Source organism: Elephas maximus, chromosome 1 (assembly GCF_024166365.1).
Source record: "Elephas maximus indicus isolate mEleMax1 chromosome 1, mEleMax1 primary haplotype, whole genome shotgun sequence".
Taxonomy (NCBI): domain Eukaryota; kingdom Metazoa; phylum Chordata; class Mammalia; order Proboscidea; family Elephantidae; genus Elephas; species Elephas maximus.
Window position 1 is genome coordinate 133,405,475 of NC_064819.1, and position 21,260 is coordinate 133,426,734.

General features: G+C 38.4%; 1 protein-coding gene across 1 annotated transcript in view; it reads left to right on the forward strand.

The window, feature by feature from the left end:
* The window catches only part of COL19A1 (collagen type XIX alpha 1 chain), a 376,494-nt gene that overhangs the window by 309,254 nt on the left and 45,980 nt on the right, over window positions 1-21,260 (forward strand). Inside the window, exons 27-37 of the mRNA XM_049873731.1 lie at window positions 88-165; window positions 1,980-2,015; window positions 2,124-2,168; window positions 2,260-2,313; window positions 3,673-3,714; window positions 8,365-8,466; window positions 8,551-8,604; window positions 8,864-8,917; window positions 16,027-16,080; window positions 17,508-17,561; window positions 20,457-20,501. Coding sequence (XP_049729688.1) covers window positions 88-165; window positions 1,980-2,015; window positions 2,124-2,168; window positions 2,260-2,313; window positions 3,673-3,714; window positions 8,365-8,466; window positions 8,551-8,604; window positions 8,864-8,917; window positions 16,027-16,080; window positions 17,508-17,561; window positions 20,457-20,501 — 618 coding nt within the window. The remainder of the gene's footprint in view (window positions 1-87; window positions 166-1,979; window positions 2,016-2,123; window positions 2,169-2,259; window positions 2,314-3,672; window positions 3,715-8,364; window positions 8,467-8,550; window positions 8,605-8,863; window positions 8,918-16,026; window positions 16,081-17,507; window positions 17,562-20,456; window positions 20,502-21,260) is intronic.

A 21,260-nucleotide genomic window follows, 5' to 3' on the forward strand; every position in this document is an offset into this window, starting at 1 on the left:
TTTTAGAGAAGTAGTAAATTCACGAAACACAGCAGACAAATCAATGTCCCTTGCTCTCTGCACTAACAGAAGCATCTCGTTGTACAGGGCGAAAGAGGGCTGCCAGGTGTTCATGGCTCTCCCGGTGACACGGGCCCACCAGGGGTAGGAATTCCTGGACAAACAGTAAGTGAAATCCAACCGAGTTCTTGGAACCTCTGTTGAATCCGATAATGTAAAAGAAAAATCCTGTGATAAATTTGAATAGGGTAAAAAGAATAAAAAGGTCAGAGGAGGAAATACCAATAAGCACTAGTTATAGGGAGGGAATTGATGGGCACTGAGGTTACGTCACTAACACAGAGAGGGTACTCACTGTTTATTGACTTACAGAAGCTAATCACTTATACAATGATTTTGGATTGTTGTTGTTGTTAGGTGCCTTTGAACCGGTTGTGACTCATAGCGACCCTACATACAAAAGAACGAAACACTGCCCAGTCCTGTGCCATCCTTGCAACCATTGCTATGCTTTAAACCCATTGTTACAGCCACTGTGTCAATCCATCTCATACAGGGTCTTCCTCTCCGCTGACCCTCTATTTTACCAAGGGTGTTGTCCTTCTAATTTTGGATTAGAAGCAGTTATTTAACCCCTGTCTATCTGTACTGTATATATTTAAAGGTACAATAGTGTGTTTGTAGATTATAAGAATAATTAGTATTAGGTTATTATATATTTCATCTTGCTTTTAATTAAAATAAAATAAGCTAATACTTAAAGTCTATGGAATGTGTATGAATAAAATGATGCCAAAAAGCTATAAGTAATCTTTTAAAGCAGAGAGATGAGAATGTGTTCTCAGTGGTTGAGACAAGTATGGGCAGTATTTAAATGTATTTTCACTATAAGGAGAGTCTAGAACAGTGCCTGATAGTAATGACCACTGTAGCCATGCTTGTTGACTAAATAATAATAAAAGATAAACTTGTTTATTTACTATGAAAAAAAATACAAGATTTTGGAACAAGAGAAGTGAAAATAAAAAGTTATCCTAATGACATAATTTGGGCAATTGGCCTTGTAATAAAGTTATCATGAAAGTTCAAAGAAGGCATACATAGTTAATGTTTACATTGTGTGTGACTGGTGTTTAACTTTTCTAGGGTAAGAATATAAAAAGCCATTGGAGATAGAAGATTAAACAAAGTAAAAAAAGTAGATCAGGGAATTATTAGGACAATGACGGAGGTTGACGTGAAAAAAGAAAAAAAAATCACTTAAGGACACTGTATAAATTTTTTTTAAGGGATTAAAAAGTAGCATTGACAATAACAGTGAAATGGGTATCTGTTTTAAAAAATAAGAAAGGAAAAGTCAGTAAGCGGTTATTGAAGTCGGCTGCTAAGCAACCAGCTCTCACTAAGGCTGTAAAGGCCCCATTCAATGGCCCATGCTTATGTAATAGGAATAGAACTAAGATCATTTGTTTCACTGATCGCCTCCCAGCCTTATTTTAGTTACCCCAGATTTCAACTTCTTAAAAGTAAAAAGAGACTAACTGATTGATATTTCACTCCTTACTTCTATAACTACACGCTATTTCTGTCAGCTTTTTCAACCAGAGAAATGACTAGTAGTAGAAAGCAGAAAGGAAAGGAAGCCCCGCACCAGGTACCCCCACGGGCAGTCAGTATCTGAACAGATAGAAGATAGTGCATTGTTTTGTGCACTGGTGATGGTAATGAGAGAGGTATTCCAGGTATTTGAGCAAAATCACGTTGATGATCCCAGCGACAGCGATCTGGCGAGGTGCTTATCTACCACCTGAGAGCTTGGTAGACTTTGAAGTGAGTGTTCAGAGTGTGCATGGTGGCAAGCCTTGTTGTTCCGCTGAGTAAATCACAGTATTTAGTATGTCATCCACATGGATCATTTATGGACTCTCCTCTCTTGGCCTGAAGGTAGAATTCTGATAGTTGTATCTCATTTTCCTCAGGGCTCCCAAGGACCAGCTGGAGAGCCAGGCATTCAGGTAAACTACTTAGCCAAGTTATTTGGTATAGCAAATCCAGCTAGCTTACTTGGAAGAAATTGTTTTAAAAAATCATCCTCATAAGTAACTATTTTTCTCCAACTTCAGGGTCCTCGAGGTCTCCCTGGGTTGCCAGGAACCCCAGGGAGTGATGTAAGGACCATCTTTGTTTACTCACCCTCTGTTGTTTTAATCTGTGCCTCTCCAACATGCAGGCATTTGAACATTATGCTTCTGTTTTCAGGGAGCTCCAGGAAAGGATGGAAAGCCAGGCCTGCCAGGCCCCCCAGGTGACCCGGTATGTAGACAGATTGAGCCTGATTTATCTTTAATGCACCCAGAAGCCAAATGGCCGACTAAGCAAGTTTTGCTGTCCAAACTGATTAGAATGCTCAGCGACTGCTTGGTGATTTTGTTTATCCCATTATTTTTTAGAGGAAAAAAATTCAAGCTACGTCAGCATTTATTTGTCTGTGATGAATCCTTATTTCCTCAGGGTATAATTCAACTGTACAGGTTCCCCCCAGGCTTAGCCCTGGCATATAATGTCTCAATCCTGTGGAAAATTGAGCTAAAATATATAGCCAGAATTTTCCTTTTCCTAATGCTAGTAACTAATTGAATTTCATTTTTCTAAACGAAAGTTTGCAGGTACGTTATCTACAATATGGTACATATCCGTTGATTCTGTGGCTTTAAAGAATGCTAAATGATTAAATTACTAAGCCTGGCTTGAGTAAGCTCTTAAAGAAATGAGTTTAGGTACTAAAAGTGTGTTCCAAAGTTTTATGTTAAGTTAAATCCTTGCTTTGCGCGACAGTGAAATCCCTTTAAATAGCCTCGAACTCGGCAGTTCTAATTTGAGAGGCCATATGGTACATGACATTGTATTAAGAATTTTGTATAATAAAATCCAAATCTGGCCTCTCAGGTCTACACCTCACAAATCCTTCTACCTCCCACACTGTTTGGGGCCTTACGTGCTTTTATAAGCTATGTGTAGAGGCATATTTTGTCCTTTCTTTAGCTCCACCGCTGAAAGAAGCATGTATACATCATCTGGGATCTTGTGAAGTGTTACCAGGGTTTACAGTGTCTCTCTGAAAGGGCATTTTAAGGCATGAACCCAAACCCCTGCCCAAGTTCCCTCAGTGTCTGTCTTGCCCACCACTAAGCCAACTATAGGCTCTTTTGAGCTTCAGTGAAAAATTACTTGAAGGCAAACTCAGCCAGTGTTGTTCATCTTTCTCAACAGCTGGATAATTTGCTTGGTAGAGGAGTGATTTCCTTTTAATAAATGATTTATCTTTATGTATTATTTAAAACCATTCATAGACTGGGGACAGCATAGAGGTTACCATGTCATTAAAATATGAAATAGAGATGCAGAATCAAAACAATGATATGTGTGTGTTTGCATGTTCATTGTAGAGGAATATTGAATATTTTTCAGGGACGTGTGTCTGTTTCTTCATCTAAAGCATATTGTTAAGCCAATGGCTCTGACATTGCAACTCTGGAAGCCCCATAACAAATCTCGGCTGGCATGGCATTTTGAAGGAAACTATCTGCACTATGTTACAGGCTCCTATTTTATGCATGTATAAGTATATAAACATGTGTTTGCTTTTTTTTTTTTTTCTCTCCTTAACTGCAGATTGCACTTCCTCTCTTGGGAGACATCGGTGCCTTGCTCAAGGTACTCTGTTGCTATGTAAGAAATTTTGTATTAATTTCCAGGAAAAATCAGAAAGGAAATCTTTACCAGAGATTCAGTTAATTGCTTAGCCTGAACTAAATTGAATTTTTAAATGGCGGATCATCTTTCGGTTAGAAAAGGAATATGTAGCTTTATGTATCTGTGCCATTTATTCTAATCCTTCCCCTCTCTTCTTCATTTTGAGTGTGTGCGGGTAAGGGGGGAACTTAGGGGAAATGGGTTCTGAGATGAAGTGTCATTGACACCCTTGAGTAGATCATTCTCTCTTGCCTGGAGGAACAGCTTTCTCTTAATGGTTGTTTACCCTCCCTGGCTCACCACTGTGAAACCTAATCCTTCTCACTGTATCTTCCCTGGCCAGTCCCAGGATGAAAACCAGTGCTGCTCAATAAACACCTAGCTTGCAAGGCTGAGTTTTGATGTCGTGGGATTTTACAGAGTGTACTACAAAATTCCAAAGCCAGCAATTGCCCTGACACCTGTTACCCTACTAAAGATTCTCTCTACCTATTATCCATCTCATAGTGAATTAATTTTGATACCAATGTTAATTTTTTTCTCAAACACTTCTCTGTATTTTATCTGTGAAACAGATTGGGAGGTATTGATAATGGGACAGCTGTAAGGTTATATATTTGCATGTTTCTGCACAGTATGCTAAGATCAGCATGAGTGGATCCAGGTGAAAAAATATATCCCTTTATACTCACACCTTATGTGTCTTTCTCTGTGTATCCATATACTAGTGGGCAGTGTATATGTGTATACACACACAGAGACCATATGTGTGTATATATATGTTTATTTTATATTCCTAGCAATTAGCACAGTGGTTTGCACAATGACCTACTCAATAGTAGGCAGGCAGGAATATTTCTTGAATTGAATTCAAAAGACTCAAGAGTTCTAGTACATATATATTTTTAGGTGGTAAGAATTTTTTTTAAGAATTTTGAGGATGGATATATAAATATAAAAGTAAATATATATTAGAGGAGTTTTTAAGACCTCCAAAAGACAATATTTTCTTTTAAGTCAGAAAAGAATATTTGCGGGGATTTCAGGAAAAAGATATTTATTGAGTTATAATTACAGGCAGTTCCCAGGTTACGAATGTCCAACTTACAGACAACTTCTACTTGCCTTTTAATGATATGTAAATTTGCCCTCACTTTGAAATACTTTGAAATGATTGAACTAACCCCTACTGGCAACAAATTTCTTCATCACAGTCACCTTCACTTGCTACACGTGCAGGTGTTAAATCATTGACAAGACTTCAAGCCTTTTCTTGCACTAACCCAAACCAAACCCACTGCTGTCCAGTCAATTCTGACTCATAGAGACCCTGTAGGGCTGAGCAGAACTGCCCCCATAGGGTTTCCAAGGCTGTAAATCTTTACGGAAGGAGACTGCCACATCTTTCTCCTGTGGAGTGGCTGATGGATTCAAACAGCCGACCTTTCAGTTAGCAGACAAGCACTTAATGACCGTGCCACCAGGGATTCTTTCTTGCACTAAAGTAAAGCTAAATGAGAATCAAATGCACCTGTTCCAACTTACCCACAAATTTGACTTAAAACTCACTTAGGAAAGGATCTCGTTTGTAGCCCAGGGACTGCCTGTACATGTGAGGCAATGTCCTGTTTTGCTTACATCATCTCGTTTAATCTTCACAATAATTCTATGAGTTTAGGCTGTTGCACTAGTATTCCCATTCTATAAATGACAGTCCTGAATTTCAGAGTGGTTAAATAACTTGCTTAGAACACAAAGCTAGTAACTATAGCATTCGTGCTGGAACATAAGTACTATAACATTAAATTCTAGGTTCTTTACAAGGGCAGCAGTGTTAGAAATGACAGGATTGTGGGAGTTAGATTATTCCAGAATAGTTAGGGTTCTTTACTGTAAGGGTCATAAACTTGTACACTAAACCAGAAATGAATTCCCTGAAAAAATCTGGGGTGGCTCACGGAATAGACAAAAAGACTGTGAGTAGATTCAGACAGGGATCCTGGGCTTTGGAATCTCAGGAATGGAAGTAATTGACAGTCTCCCCAGACAAAAAAACAAGCATCCCTCTAATTAACATCTTCCACCCATTATTACAGTCCTGCATGATCTCACTAATGTTCTGAGTCCCAGGATTGCTAATTGTCAAGCGGTGAGCAGGACACCTCAATGATAGACCCAAAAAATGGTATTCAGTGCAATAAGGGGGAGGAGTATAGGTCCCAAAAGCAAAATCTAAATATAGGAGCTCAGATTGGGGATTGGATCTACCAGGCCAACCTAATGCTGTAATTCTAAATCCTGATCCTGTTACCCAGTACAGTAACTCTCCCCCTCACCCTGAATCTTGTGCAAAATTGATTCTTCTGCTTTCTGTTTTCCAAAATATCTTTGACTAAAGTGTTCAAAAGAACTGACATAATTACAGACCCAAATGACACGCCTTCAAAGACCTTCCTCCAGGTTTATCTGTGTATCATTCCCTCTTGGCATGAGATCGTGCTAATAATTGATGCATTTTCATTCCGTCTCTTTAAAAAAAAAAAAAAGGCTTAAGAAACTTTTTCAAGAACTTAATGAAATCAGTTTCCCTTGGCCTACCATTCCAGCTACCCTCACCCAAAGGAAATGATTTTTAGAAAATACTATTCACTCATAATGATTACCGTTTCTTCCTGTTTCACTGAAACAATCAATTGAATAATCCATTCTAAAATGTTGAAAATGCCATGTTTATATGTATACAGATGCAGTGATTTATCCTTTTCATAATTTTTGAAATATGGAGACCTTTTTGGTTCTCTTTGGTCCTCAGGCATCTTTCTATCTTCGTATATTTTCAGATATTATCACGGTAGTTCTACAATTTTATATATATATATATGTATGTATATGTACATTTATATATGTGTATATTTACTCCCTTCTTAAACACATTAGCCCTGTAAAATGATCCAGGTGGTAAAACTAATTTGGGAAACACTGCACACTCTAGCTCCCTTTTATATATTCAGGCTCTGAGAAGGTCCACCATAAAGAGAGAACTGTTTAACCCAGCATTTTTTTAGACAGTTGGCCTCAGAACCTTTTCAATATCACACAAAAAAGGAACATATTTTTGGAAATTAGACCTATGCTAATATTCATTGCATTAAAAGTATTGCACTTGAATAGCCATGGGATTTCTTGCCAAGTTCATCAATGGCAAGCTTCAGTTCCCTTTTGAAGATGTTTATTCTGCATTTCATTTTTGAAGATTTTTCTCTTTGGTGAAGAAGATGGAAGAAATAAAGGCTTATATTGGTCCTATCTTCTGTCAACTGTTAAAACTAAATGATTTCCCTCACTCAGTGGTCCTTATTTTATTCCTTTCCTGGTCATTTTCTTATTCTAACAATTTTTTAAAAGATAAGCCCTTTAGGGCTTTTCACAGACGCTTTTTCTTTAGCTATGTGATAAGACTTATGTTTATCTTGTGAGCTCAGACACTTAAATTCAAGCCTTCTCAGATCAGCTAAAGGTTACAGAGAAGGCAGTGGAAAGGTAATTCCACTTAGATTTCCTATCAGCATTTGGATTTGACATAGGAGTCAAGTCCAAGTCTCTCAAGTAATTATTTCTCACACGAGTGCTTCCACTGACAAATAGAATGTTAGCAAACTGTGTATAGAGTTCTCTAACAAATTTTTCTCTTAAAAAGAGAAACCCTTTCTTCACAGTTCATTCTTCCTTCCTTCCCTCCTTCCTTCCTTCCTTTCTTCCTTCCTTCTTTCTTCTTTTCTTCCTTCCTTCCCTCCCTCCCTTCCTCCCTTTTTCCCTCCCTCCCTCCTTCCTTCCTATTTGTATTACCAGTTGTATGAGCTCTGTAATCTTGCTGATTATTCCAAGCTTTATTATCCCTTCCCTTCTGCTGCAGGAAACCCCAGTGGCATAGTAGTTAAGAGCTATGGCTGCTAACCAAAAGGTAGGCAGTTTGAATCTACCAGATGCTCTTTGGAAACCCTATAGGGCAGAACTACTCTGCCCTATAGGGTTGCTATGAGTCAGAAGCAACTCGATGGCAACGGGTTTGGGTTTTTTTTTTTTTTTTTTGGTTTCTGCTGCTAAGCAACTGAAACTTATTCAGCATCTTCAGCTTCTGTTTCTTTTTTAATTTATTTGGAGTTTCTAGTTTAAATATCATCATTGACATTTTTTTTTTAATTGTTGTTGTTGTTGTTAGATGCCATCAAGTCAATTCTGACCCTGTCAGACAAAGTAGAACTAACCCATAGGGTTTCCAAGGAGCAGCTGGTAGATTTGAACTGCTGATGTTTTGGTTAGCAGCTGAGCTCTTAACCACTATGCCACCAGGGCTCCTTTTTTTTTTTTATAGCAGCTGATTAATATTATAAACAAGTATCATTTGCTTCTATTTGTACATAGTGTTTTCCTAGCAAAAAAATAGTATTTTCAAGTAGGATAAATTTAGTTTCTAGAAAGTGGGGTGACCTAACAATTGCCATATCACTCATCTCTGACAAAGGTTCAAAGAGATCCTTAAGTATAATCAAACCTTACTCTTACAGACTGCTTTAATGAATCTCTCAGTAACCATATGTTTATACTTATTAGAACTTCTGTGGCAATTGCCAACCCAGTATTCCTGGACTGAAAAGCAACAAAGAAGATGGGGGTGCTGGTGAGCCTGGGAAATATGATTTTACAGCCCAGAAGGTAAGAAGCCTGGCTGGATGTTTATTGAAACTGTAAGTTACACATCCTGCAGTTTCTTACTTGTGCTTCTGCTCTGTCCTCCAGGGCGATACAGGACCCCGGGGTCCTCCAGGAATCCCAGGCAGAGAGGGACCAAAGGTAGGGAATCTCCCCTCAGCTCCCCTCCAGTGACCCTCAGTTCAGTGTGGCGGGGGAGGGGGAAGATGCCCATTTAAAAACACGCTACTATTTTTTAGAAAACATTTTGGGAAAGTGGTGTAAAGCCATTTGCAAATGCTGCCATTTATCTATTCCCTGACCCTGTCCATGCCCCAGGTGTCCTGAGAAGAGATTTTTCATTATTCCAAAAGGTGACGAAATGATTGAGTGTACTAGCTAATTTTATTGTCTTTTTTAGGGAAACAAAGGAGAGCGGGGCTACCCTGGGATACCTGGGGACAAAGGTGATGAGGTAAAAGATTCTTTGATAATACAGCCCTACTGTTAATTCTCTTTGCTTGACTCAACAGAGGAAGGACGCCAATTTTTCTATAGCTCATGTGCCCATGTTAGAACAAATAAGAATAAGGACTTGGGTAGGTCTTTTCAAATGCTAACACATTCTAAATTATAACAATACATTGATGTTTATTACCAGAGGTGCAGCTTATAAGAAAATTAAGTCACCAAGTTAACATATTATTAGTTAAGGTTTTTCTGTTTTCATGTAGCAGATAGCAACCACAGGGGCTCTCTCCAGGTAAAAGTAACAAGGAGAAAATACTGAAAAGATTACCAGAGTAGCCAATAAAATTGAAGGAATAGTTAGTTGAACAACCAGGATAAGAGTAAGAGCAGCTCCAAAACTCAGCAAAACTCTGCTGTGACACGATTCAAATCCAACAGCCTTGGTTTGTCTGTGTCTCTGCCACACTTTCAAACTCCTGAAAGAAAAAAAAAAGACTATCAAAAGAATCTGATTAGACTCGTTTGGATCAGTTCCCACACTCAGGACCCCAAGGTTAAAGTCAAATGCATTTTTTAAAATAATGGCACAATTTTCTGACTCTAAGCCATGATGGTGCTCAGGATATAATTTTTTTCCTGCATAATTCACATTAACTTTTACAAAAACCAATTAGAATGATGAATTGTTGTTAGTTTAAACAGTTTTGATACTAATAATTCTAAATGAAACTAAGTAAGCCATCTGGCATATATTAACCTTGATGTTAGTGCAGAAAATCATAATGGTATAAAGTAGACCTATTTTTTTCCAGTTGGGGTTATATTTCACATTACAAATTACCGTCATGCATTATTGTTTTAATTAATATTGATTCTATTGTAGAAAACTTGGAGGTTTGTCTTGTTTTCTTTCCAAGTTAAAAATTGAAGAACAAGGAAATATATTTTTATCTACAAATAAAACATTAAAGGCATTGTGTATTCAAAATAAGTAAGAATAATTGAATTTTCGCTTCCTCACACTCCACAGAAAGTTTCACTAAAGTACAAGCACAATAACTGATTTCAATAGTCCAACAGTTTTCACCTGCCTAGATTCAAGATGTGAGCTTTAGAGACAATTGAGAAAGTAATAATGAAAAGGCCAAGAAATAATTGAAACTCAGGTGTTTTATAAGTGGCTGTAAGCTAAATCCATTAGAAGTTAATTTTTATTGATTCTACAGGGTGCTTTGCTCCCTTGGTGAACTGAAAATCCATTGTTAATATTACTCCACTATTTTAGTATGTTTTTTCTTAAGTACACTTAGGGATTCTTTAACACAGTGTACGCAAGATTTTGCATAAAACTGTTGTTACCTGGGGAATACCAGCAAGTTCAGAAGGAGATTATTTTCAGTTGTTTTTTCACATCACATGAATAATATGAATAAGCCTGAAATAACATATTGACTCTGTTGGACTTTTGGGGGGAGTGGGGTGGTGTACAATTTCTCTCTCACAAACAAATTGGAAACAATGCATTATAACCTTATCTTCTACTTATAGGCAGATACTACCAGAAATTGTAATTTGCTAGCTTGTTTAACTGAATAGAACTTCAACCAAGAATATATGCATTTCCAACAGGTCAGATAAACTATTCTGTTTTAACATGTACATATATTTGACTAGTCCTACAAAATCTCAAATGTCTCTTCAACTTTCAGTGGCAAAGATGCGGAGAGACACCCTTTTCTCTTTGTAGACTTCTAATTATTATGTCTTCAATTTAATCTGTTTGGGGACTTAGAGGAGTTGCATGTTTACTGCTCGTGGAAGAGTGACATTATCTTCAATCTGCATGGTCTGCATTTTTTTTTTTTTTTTTTTGCAGATGTCATGGTAAAATTCAAGGTAGCAACCTGTAGGACTCTAGGAGAACGTAGATTCACCTCTCATAGAGTGAATTCTCGCTTGGGATGCAGGTTTTACTTACTGTCTTTCAGGATAGTAATTGATAAAGAGGACATGAAGAGATATTGTCAGCTATAAATTATAGCAATGAAAAGTAAATATTTTTGGTAGTAACTGAGCTAGGATTTTTCAAAATCAGAATATCAAAGCAGGGAAAGACCTTGAATCTGAAGACCCCTTGATATCTGTACAACAATTTTTAATGTGTATTTTAGTTTGGCACTATATGCTAAATTAACTGTCCTACTCTTTACTATGTATTTGTCTTCTTCAATGACCATCTTGTCTCCTAGAATTATCTTATTGCCCTTTATGCATCCATAGTAACTTTTACCCTCACTACAGAATTTCAGCTTATTCAGAGAAAGACTGCTGAGAATGATTTTTTTTTTCCATTTATGGACTGAGATTTATTTTAAAGTTTAATGTGGTCATCAAAGGTTAATGAGTCCCAAGATTATAAATTAGATCACATAAAGACTCTCACAGCATCTCTACAGTGGTTCAGTATTGAGACTAAAAGTGGCAGAAAAAGAAGTATGTATGTATAGCTTATACAAGTACATAGAGAGAGAACTTTATGGAAATGTAAGTATTTTGAGATAAAGCAATTTGTGGTAGAGCATTTGTAATCTCCAATAGTTTAGAGGTACCATCCCAAAGGAAATTTGTTTCCTTTACATTTATAAACTCATAAACAAGTTGATGGTGGGAGAATAAAAAGAGCCAGTACAACATACTCATGTATACAGTCCCTTTGCCACACATGTCAGGGATCACATGCACACACACATGCACACACACGCCCAGACACACACAGACCCAGAGCACTGCCATGAGAATGATATAATCTTGAAGAAAGAACACATGCCCATGTTCTTTAACACTGCATATACAGTCTTTTGCCGAAGGCTCTTATCAAGTGGGAAGTTCCATCAAGTTTAAGGCGTATTTCTTCATATCATATCACATGAATAAACCTGAAGTAACATATGATCCCACTTGACAGGCCCAGCAGAACTTGGTCCTTGATCCCATTGACACAGACAACCTTGATCTAGCCCATGGTCCTACGTTGTTGTCGTTGTTAGGTGCCGTTGAGTCTGTTCCCACTCATAGCAACCCTGCGTACAACAGAACTAAACAGTGCCGGGTCCTGCTCCATCCTCACGATTGTTGCTATGCTTGAGCCCATTATTGCAGCCACTGTGTCAGGCCATCTCATTGAGGGTCTTCCTCTCCTTCACTAACCCTCTACTTTACTAAGCATGATGTCCTTCTCCAGGGACTGATCCTTCCTGATAACATGTCCGAAGTGTGTGAGATAAAGTCTCACCATCCTGGCTTCTAAGGAGCATTCTGGTTGTACTTCTTCCACAACAGATTTGTTCCTTCTTTTAGCAGTCCATGGTATATTCAATATTCTTCTCCAACACCACAATTCGAAGGTGTCAGTTCTTCAGTCTTCCTTATTCATTGTCCAGCTTTCACATGCATATGAGATGACTGAAAACACCATGGCTTGGGTCAGGGCTTTCAAGGTGACGTCTTTACTTTTCAATGCTTTAATGAGGTCTTGTGCAGCAGATTTGCCCAATGCAATGGGTCTTTGATTTCTTGACTGCTGTTACCATGGGTGTTGATTGTGGATCCAAGTAAAATGAAATTCCTGACAATGTCAGTCTTTTCTCCATTTATCATGATGTTGCTTATTGGTCCAGTGGTCCAGTTGCGAGGATTTTTGTTTTCTTTATGTTGAGGTATATATATATAATGCATACTAAAGGCTGTGGTCTTTGATCTTCATCCGTAGGTGCTTCAAGTCCTGTTCATTTTCAGCAAGAAAAGTTGTGTCGTTAGCATAACACAGGTTGTTAATGAATCTTCCTCCAATCTTAATGCCTAGTTCTTCATAGAGTCCAGCTCCTCAGATTATTTGCTCAGCATACAGATTGGATAGGTATAGTGAAAGGATACAACCCGAACACACACCTTTCCTGACTTTAAACCATGCAGTATCCCCTTGTTCTGTTCTGTTCGAATGACTGGTCCTATAGAAATCTCATTACTTACCATAGTCACTTCATCTAATATTTGTAATGTGTATAAAATGCATATTTCATGTCAGTAAAAGGTAAAGGAATTTTATTATAACAAAGAATGTTTTGGCAATAGAAAAGATGCTTTTACTCAGTAGAGAAAATTAAATCCTGAAAGGGTGAAACCATGCAGTCAAAAACTTGATGTGTCATATGGTATCAGAAATAATAAAAGAGTATTTTAATATACAAAGGAAAAAAATTCAAACATCAAGTTGCAATTTTGAAGTCTTCTATGGGCAAAATATTGAATGACACCGGAAGCATCAAAAGAAGATAGAGGGAATACACAGAATCACTGTACCAAAAAAAACTGTTTGACATTCAACCATTTCAGGAGAATTGATCAAGAATTGACGGTATTGAAGGAAGAAGTCCAAGCTGTACTAGAGGTATTGGTGAAAAACAAGGCTCCAGGGATTGATGAAATACCAATTGAGATGTCTCAACAAACTGATGCAGCGCTGGAGGTGCTCGCTGGTCTGTGCGAAGAAATTTGGAAGACAGCTACCTGGGCAACCAACTGGAAGAGATCCATATTTGTGCTCATTCCAAAGAAAGGTGATCCAACAGAATGCAGAAATTATCGAACAATATCATTAATTTTCACATGCAAGTAAAATTGTGCCGAAGGTCACTCAAAAGTGGCTGCAGCAGTACATCGACAGGGAACTGCCAGAAATTCAAGTCAGATTCAGAAAAGGATGTGGAACAAGGGATATCATTGCTGATGTCAGATGGATGTTGGCTGAAAGCAGAGAATACCAGAAAGATGTTTACCTGTGTTTAATTGATTATGCAAAGGTATTTGACTATGTGGATCATAACAAATTATGGATAACATTATGAAGAATGGGAGTTCTAGAACACTTAATTGTGTTCATGAGGAACCTGTACATAGATCAAGAGGCAGTTGTTTGAACAGAACAAGGGGATACTGTGTGGTTTAAAATCAAGAAAAGTGTGTGTCAGGGTTGTATCCTTTCACCATACTTATTGAATCTGTATGCTAAGGAAATAACCCAAGAAGCTGGGCTATATGAAGAAGAAAGGGGTATTGGGATTGGAGGATGACTCGTTAACAACCTATGATATGCAGATGACACAACCTTTCTTTCTGAAAGTGAAGAGGACTTGAAACACTTACTGATGAAGATCAAAGTCTACAGCCTTCAACATAAAGAAGACAAAAATCTTCACAACTAGTCCAATAAGCAACATCATGATAAATGGAGAAAATATTGACATTGTCAGAAATTCCATTTTACTTGGATCCACAGTTAACATCCGTGGAAACAGCAGTCAGGAAATCAGAGAATGTGTTGCATTGGACAAATCTGCTGCAAAAGACTTCTTTAAAGTGTTCAAAAGCAAAGATGTCGCCTTGAAGACTAAGGTGCACCTGACCCAAGCCATGGTGTTTTCAATCGCCTCATATGCATTGGAAAGCTGGACAATGAATAAGGAAGACTGAAGAAGAATTTATGCCTTTGAACTATGATGTTGGTGAAGAATACTAAATATACCATGGACTGCCAGAAAAACAAACAAGTCCGTCTTGGAAGAAATATAGCCAGAGTGCTCCTTGAAAGTGAGGATGACAAGACTTTGTCTTATTACTTTGGATATGTTATCAGAAGGGACCAGTCCCTGGAGAAGAACATCATGCTTGGTAAAGTACAGGGTCAGCGAAAAAGAGGAAGACCCTCAACGAGATGGACTGACAGTGTCTGCAACAACAGGCTCAAGCATAACAATGATTGTGAGGATGGTACTGGACCAGGCAGTGTTTCCTTCTCTTGTACAAGTGTCACTATTAGTCAGAACTGACTCGATGGCACCTAACAACAACAACACAACAATTTTAAAATATATATTTTGGTTATGGAACTGATCGGAATTCATTATACGGAATTTGGGGAGTATATAAAAGCACTAAGAATATAAAAATTATCCATATGCCCATGACTCAGAGAGGACTGCTAGTAATAGTAATATTATGATCCACAATATCAAAACCCAAAAGCCTCTGAAAACCCTGAAAATTTTTCCTAAGTTTGCAGCAAATCTGAACTGTGCTCATGTGGAGTTGGTCTACTTATCCCACTCCATGAGAGTATCATACGTTCTGCTACAGAAATATCTGTGTGTTTATTAGAGGGTGCTGCCTCAGATGCCACTGGGAGTATTCACTTACATTCAGCGTGTGCACCGTTACTACCTTTATTAAAAAAAACTAAAAATACGAAGTTCTGGAACACGCCTGGCACTAAATTTTCTAGATAAGGTGTTATGGATTTCTCTTGATCATTCTCATCTTTCATAATGTACATTTGTAACTTTTTCAAAATCTCTATAACGTTTTGTAGTTTTTATTCTTCATGTTATCCAATAGTTTTCTAGAACATGATTTTAATAGTTGCAAAATATTTTATAATTTTCTGTAATTTATTTAACTCTTATTCTGTTGCTGGCATATTTGGCAAAAGAACAAAATTAACAACACAAGTTACCAGTTCGTCTTGACAATTCTTCTTTGATTTATAAATGTATCAACATCTTGAACCCCAACCAGTAAAATAAACATTATTGCAAATCTAAAGAGGGGAGGGAGAAATGAAAATCTATTCATCTTTATGCTTAAACTATTGAAGGATTCCAAATTTAAATTCACTGGTGAGCTGAATTTCTTCTTATAAAGAGCTAGCAAGTTAAACTAAGTATCACATCATAAAACATACTGCATTTTCCCACTAGCTGAATGAAGACCATGGTTTTAGTATAATCATATATTTCTTTGATGGGACTTTGCAAATCAGAAATTTGTGTTTCCACACTTTATCAGTACGGAATTCTCAGTCATGCTACTGCTAATTGAGTGGCTCAGTAAGATCAGAAATGCACTATGAAACACCAAAAACATTGAATTATGTTTGTTACAGGTTCTGTGTCATGGTATATTAGCTCATCATTGTTATTCTTTGAAAATGGGTGTTTATGTTTGTCATATACAAATACCCAAAAACACATATATATGGTTAAGAACTATTTCTTCTAGGGTCTTCAAGGAATTCCAGGCATTCCAGGTGCTCCAGGACCAACTGGACCTCCTGTAAGTATTTGCTAAAACTGTCCCATTCACAGCTCATACCTGTTGGAATGATGCAAGGTGAATTACTGTTCTTCACTGCCTTATGTTCTCAGTGCGTGTATGGAGATTATAGAGCCTAGAAAGGCCTCTTCCAACACCTCAGATTTTCATTTAGCATTACTGAAGGCAAATCAGGGTCCTGGGGACTTGTCATCAGAATTCTGCCAGACCAGAGAGCGGTCTGTGATGAAGCTAGCCTATTTGAAATTGAAGTTGGATGTCAAAGAGCATTCTAATTTTTAGTTATAATTCTTTGGTATTAACCTTTGGAAGAGCTGTTCAGATGGTTAGACCCTTACATTCTTAAGAACCATAGTGGAGAATTCATTTTCAAGAGGAAAAAAAATGTGTCAAAGATTTTCAGCTTCAATTTATTTTTATCCTTATTTCTGATTAAAAGTAACACTCTGTTTTAGTTGGGGCATTTTTCTCATTGCTCCTCAAACATGCCTTCATAGCCTTTGTGTCTTTGGTTTTTCGGTTAATTCTATTTAGAGATTCCTGACCAGAATTTCTTCCTTTCCCACCTGCCAAATCCAACTTCTCATTCAAGTTTAGTCAGGTCTAAGGTTGCCAGATAAAATATAGTTCAACCAGTCAAATTTGAACTTCTGATAATCAATGAATTTTTTAATATAAATTTATCACAAATATTGCATTTTTATTTGCCAAATCGAACAACACTACTCAAGTCTTAACTTCTTCAGCTCCTCCGTTCGCAAAGTTCCTGTGCAGATATAGTCTTTACCACACAAGTAGGAACATGAGCCTGTTCTGCCTTAATGTTTTGTCTCATGGATTCGCCATAATTAAAATCTTTACCGTTTATGCTATCACCATAGTTATAGAGAACAAACCTGGTTTAAAATAGTACACTAAAATAGAAAGTTAAGGGGAGAAGCGGTGAAAGGGACCATGAAAACATAGCTAACTCTATTCACAAAGAAGAATTAAAATTAAGTTTTATTCTCCATTGGTAAAATGCAGATTACATAGCTCAATATGCACATTGTTAATTCTGCCGTGCCTTAAAGTATTTAAAATGTTGATCGCTACCAAAATTATAGCTCATTTAGGAAGGCATAATGTTATGTAAATTGCCATTTAAACAGCAAGGCTAAATTCTTAAATGTATCAAAAGTTTCCAATTAAGGCCATTACATGTGGTTGGCCAAGGTGAAAAAGCGACCACAAATACAAATTTTACTCTTCCAAGGGCTTATCAGCAGGATACAGCTGCTGTATCAGCCTGAAGAAATATAAGCTTTTAGAACTGATTTAATTAGGATCAAGTGACCTTCAAAATATGTAAGTTCTAGCAAACAACTTCCGGTACTCTTTTGTCATTTCATTGTTGTTTCTGTAACAAACTTCGTTTTGTCTTATAGGGCTTATTGGGAAGAACTGGACATCCTGGTCCTGTGGGAGCAAAGGGTGACAAGGTACAGAGGGAAAGTCTCACTTATCATCCAAAGTAGGGCTTGGGGTAGAGGCAGGGTGAGACTGTTTACAGAGAGATCCATAAAATTAAGCCAAGTCTAAAAATAGATATGATGTCAAAACCAGTTGGCATCAAGTAGACCCCTACTCTAGTGATCCCTGGTGTGTCACAGTAGAACTGTGTCCTAAGAGTTTTCAGTAGCTGATTCTTCAGAAGTAGATCTCCAGAACTTTCTTCTAAGGTGCCCCTGAGTGGACTCGAACCTCCAGTCAGCAATGGAGCACATTAACAGTTTGTACCACCCCGGGATTCCAGATACGATATCGTCAGGGAATGACAATTCTTATAATAGGCTTAGAAGAACATAGGTCCAAAACGGGAGATGTGTCCCTAGGGGAAAGGATGAGTCGAACCTTGGTATGATAGAGCAAAAGTCCAGACTGAATGCAGGGTGCTGATCACCTACCCATCTGGTAGGATGGTATAGGTGGAAGCCTCCTGAAGAGAAACAAATAAGGTTTGTATCTAGTACTTCCAGCCACAGGCGTCAAGACTCCAGAAAGCATGCTGGCAATCATTGAAAGGCTTGGTGAGACAATCTGGAAGTTCTGTCCCTGGAAGGTGGTATGAGTTTACTATGGCTGCCATAAGAATATCACCAACTATATGGCTTAAAACAAAAGAAGTTTATTTTCTCACAGTTCTGGAGACTAGAAGTCCAAATTCAGGATGTTGACAGAGCCATGCTCTCTCTGAAGCCTCTAGCATAGGATCCTTCCTTGTTTCTTCAGGCTTGTGGTAGCCCCCAATGTTCCTTGGTTTGTGACAGCATAACTCCAATCTCTGCCTCCATCATCACATAGTGTCCTACTGTATGTGTTTATCTCTGTGTCTCTTTTCTTTTTATAAGGATGCCAGTCATATTGGATTAGGACTCACCCTAGTCCAGTATGACCTTTCAAGTTGACTGATAAAAATCTTCAAAGATCCTGTTTCCAAACAAGGTCACATTCATAGATACCAAGAGTTAGGATTTCAACATATCATTTTAGGGGACACTGTTCAATCCACAGCAAGGGCTCAGGGAAATTCAACTGAGGAACCATGGCACCTTGTTTCCTGGGGAGTCCAGTTATTGGCCAAATGGGTTGTCATGGTCAGAAGTGGGGACCAGCAATAGCGGAGTCTCAGACAGCAGGACCACGGAGCTGCTCATGTTTACCTTCTTTAGGATCCAGATTGGCCCTATAGTGTCCGTCCAGGCAGAGTAGCAAATGAGTGAAATAAGTGTGGCTGTTCATATTAGAAAAATAAGAATCAGCAGTCACTCAAGTGGCTTCCACTCCAGTGAAAGCTCCCTGACCAAAACAGGGCATGATGGCATCAAGGAGGAAAGGAATCCCAACAAATTTGAAAGGAAACAATGTGCTTATTCTAGAGAGTCTCAGCACATTTTTTTCTGGTAGTATCTTGACGAGCTTGTCCACCCCACCAGCCTTTTTTCTCTGTTCTCCATGAAAATAATTCAGTCATAGACATGCCTTTGAAGTTAATGGGAATTCCACACTGAGATGAGCTTTGAGGCACAAACAAGGATGAAAATATGACTTAATTGCGCCGGGGGAAAAAAAGTATTTTCAACAGTCACATATTTTTCCTTGTTAGTTAGCTCATGAGAACTATGCCATAATTCTATGAAAGACACTACCAGCCATCACCAGAATGTGACATGTCTTAGAGACACAGCCATTATCAAAGCATTTAGGAAAAGATATACTCATTCTTTATCACATGCTCTTAGGCAGATACATAGCAAGAAAAACTTGACAATTTATTTTTATTGATAAACATGCAAACAACGATTTTATGACACTCTCTTTAGTTAGTAAAAAGCAGGGGGAGTTGGAATGAAATCCTTGATCAAACTGAAGGAAGTGGGCTAAAGTCCCTCAAAATTCTTGAGTGTTATGTGTAAGAATTTTGCTCTATCTGAATTATTTTTGGATTAACTATTTCTTGTCATTGTCCCTGCCATTGAGGGACTTAAAAGATTTTATAAGGCTATTATTTGAAAAGAAAAGCACAGTTATAGGAATAACTGGCTGAAGGCACCAAAGGGAGTACAATAATGCTACTTATTGTGGAGCAAACAAGCATTTTGTGTTTTGTAAAAATAAAAATGAAATCCATTTTTCAGATTTCAACTTGAATCCATTTTTCACAAATTCATTTCCAGTCTGCTTTTTCCATAAGCAAAATGTCTAAGCTGTTGAAATTGTAAAGAAGATTTCCCTTAACTAGTGTTGTACCACAGTCACTTCTGTTCAGCAGGACATGCCAGACTCGGTTATAATATCTGATATTCACTTAGGAAATGGAAGACGTCTCTCCACCTGTAGACACAACACAGGTTATAATTTTACACTTGAGTCAGATTATATGGCTGGTCCCTTGATTCCCAAAAGGTGAAGGTGGTGGGGGTGAGGCTCCAGTGAGGGCTGACCCAGACAGCCACAACCCCAGAGCCCGCTGCCTGCAGGCAAGAATGCTTCTCAGCACCCCTGACCCAGGTAAGGAGAACCCTGCTCCCCGCAACTGCCACTTAAAGTCCAGGACATGGCCGTCTGGCCTTTCCGACCATCAAAGAATAAGCTTCATCCCTAAGGCCCACATCGTGTTTAGATGGGTCTGGGAAAAGACATCTCACCTTCCTGTGATCTAGAAACTATTTTCTCAGATGAAGGAGAGAGCCAAGCTGAGTAAGACTTTGCAAGGCTGAAGTGAAATGACACATTGTATTGATTTCAGAGGATGGCTGTCTGAGCAAGCACTATCTGGGTCATAAACCTGGGGCAGAAATGTCTATGCCATTTGTTTTGGTCTGTATCTCTTGCAGGGCAGCGAGGGCCCCCCTGGGAAGCCCGGACCACCTGGCCCACCTGTGAGTTGTTTCAGGTTTAAAACTTAAAGGGGGTGTTTACTTAAGATTTTTATAACCCAGAGGTCAGACTACATTTAGATGTTCTCAAAGATGAAAGTCATAAGCACTCTTTATATAAAAATAAACAATAGCCAATGTAGGTTTCAGGAGATTGTTTTTCCTCTTTGGCTCAGCCCCAGTGTGCAGTGCTCAGTCTTGCATACTGTGGGCCTCCCTATCCGAGGACTCAGGAGACCTGAGTGTGTGCCCAACTCTTGCTTCCTGCCTGGGGGGGCCCAGGGAAAGCCATTTAATCTCAATGAGCCTCATTCATAGAAAAGAGAGCCTATAAAAAGAGATCCCTTCCGGCAGTACGAGTTGGTAGAAAATTTGGTATTATGCCATATGTGTTCATTCCCATCAGTGATGTCTGAGATGCAAGGAAATTCTATTTATATAGCACCTAGTGAACAAAATATACAAGAGCCACTGATGTTTTTATGCTTGTGATTGAAACAGATGTGCACTTCGTCAGGGAGGCTAAGGAGAGGAGAGGTGCCTCTCTCTGGAGCAAGTCTGCCCTCATGTGGGGCCACGCTCAAATCGCAGCAGAGTTTAGGTCCAGGCCAGACCTTCTTTTCCACCCTACCTCACAGGAATAGTTTAAGAAGCCAGACTCACCAGAGAAGGGGCAGAAATTCAACTGTAACTTTCCAAAGACAACAGGATATGTCCTTAGCCTGAGTGTAAATGCATGCTTTGCACACATAAACAAAGACT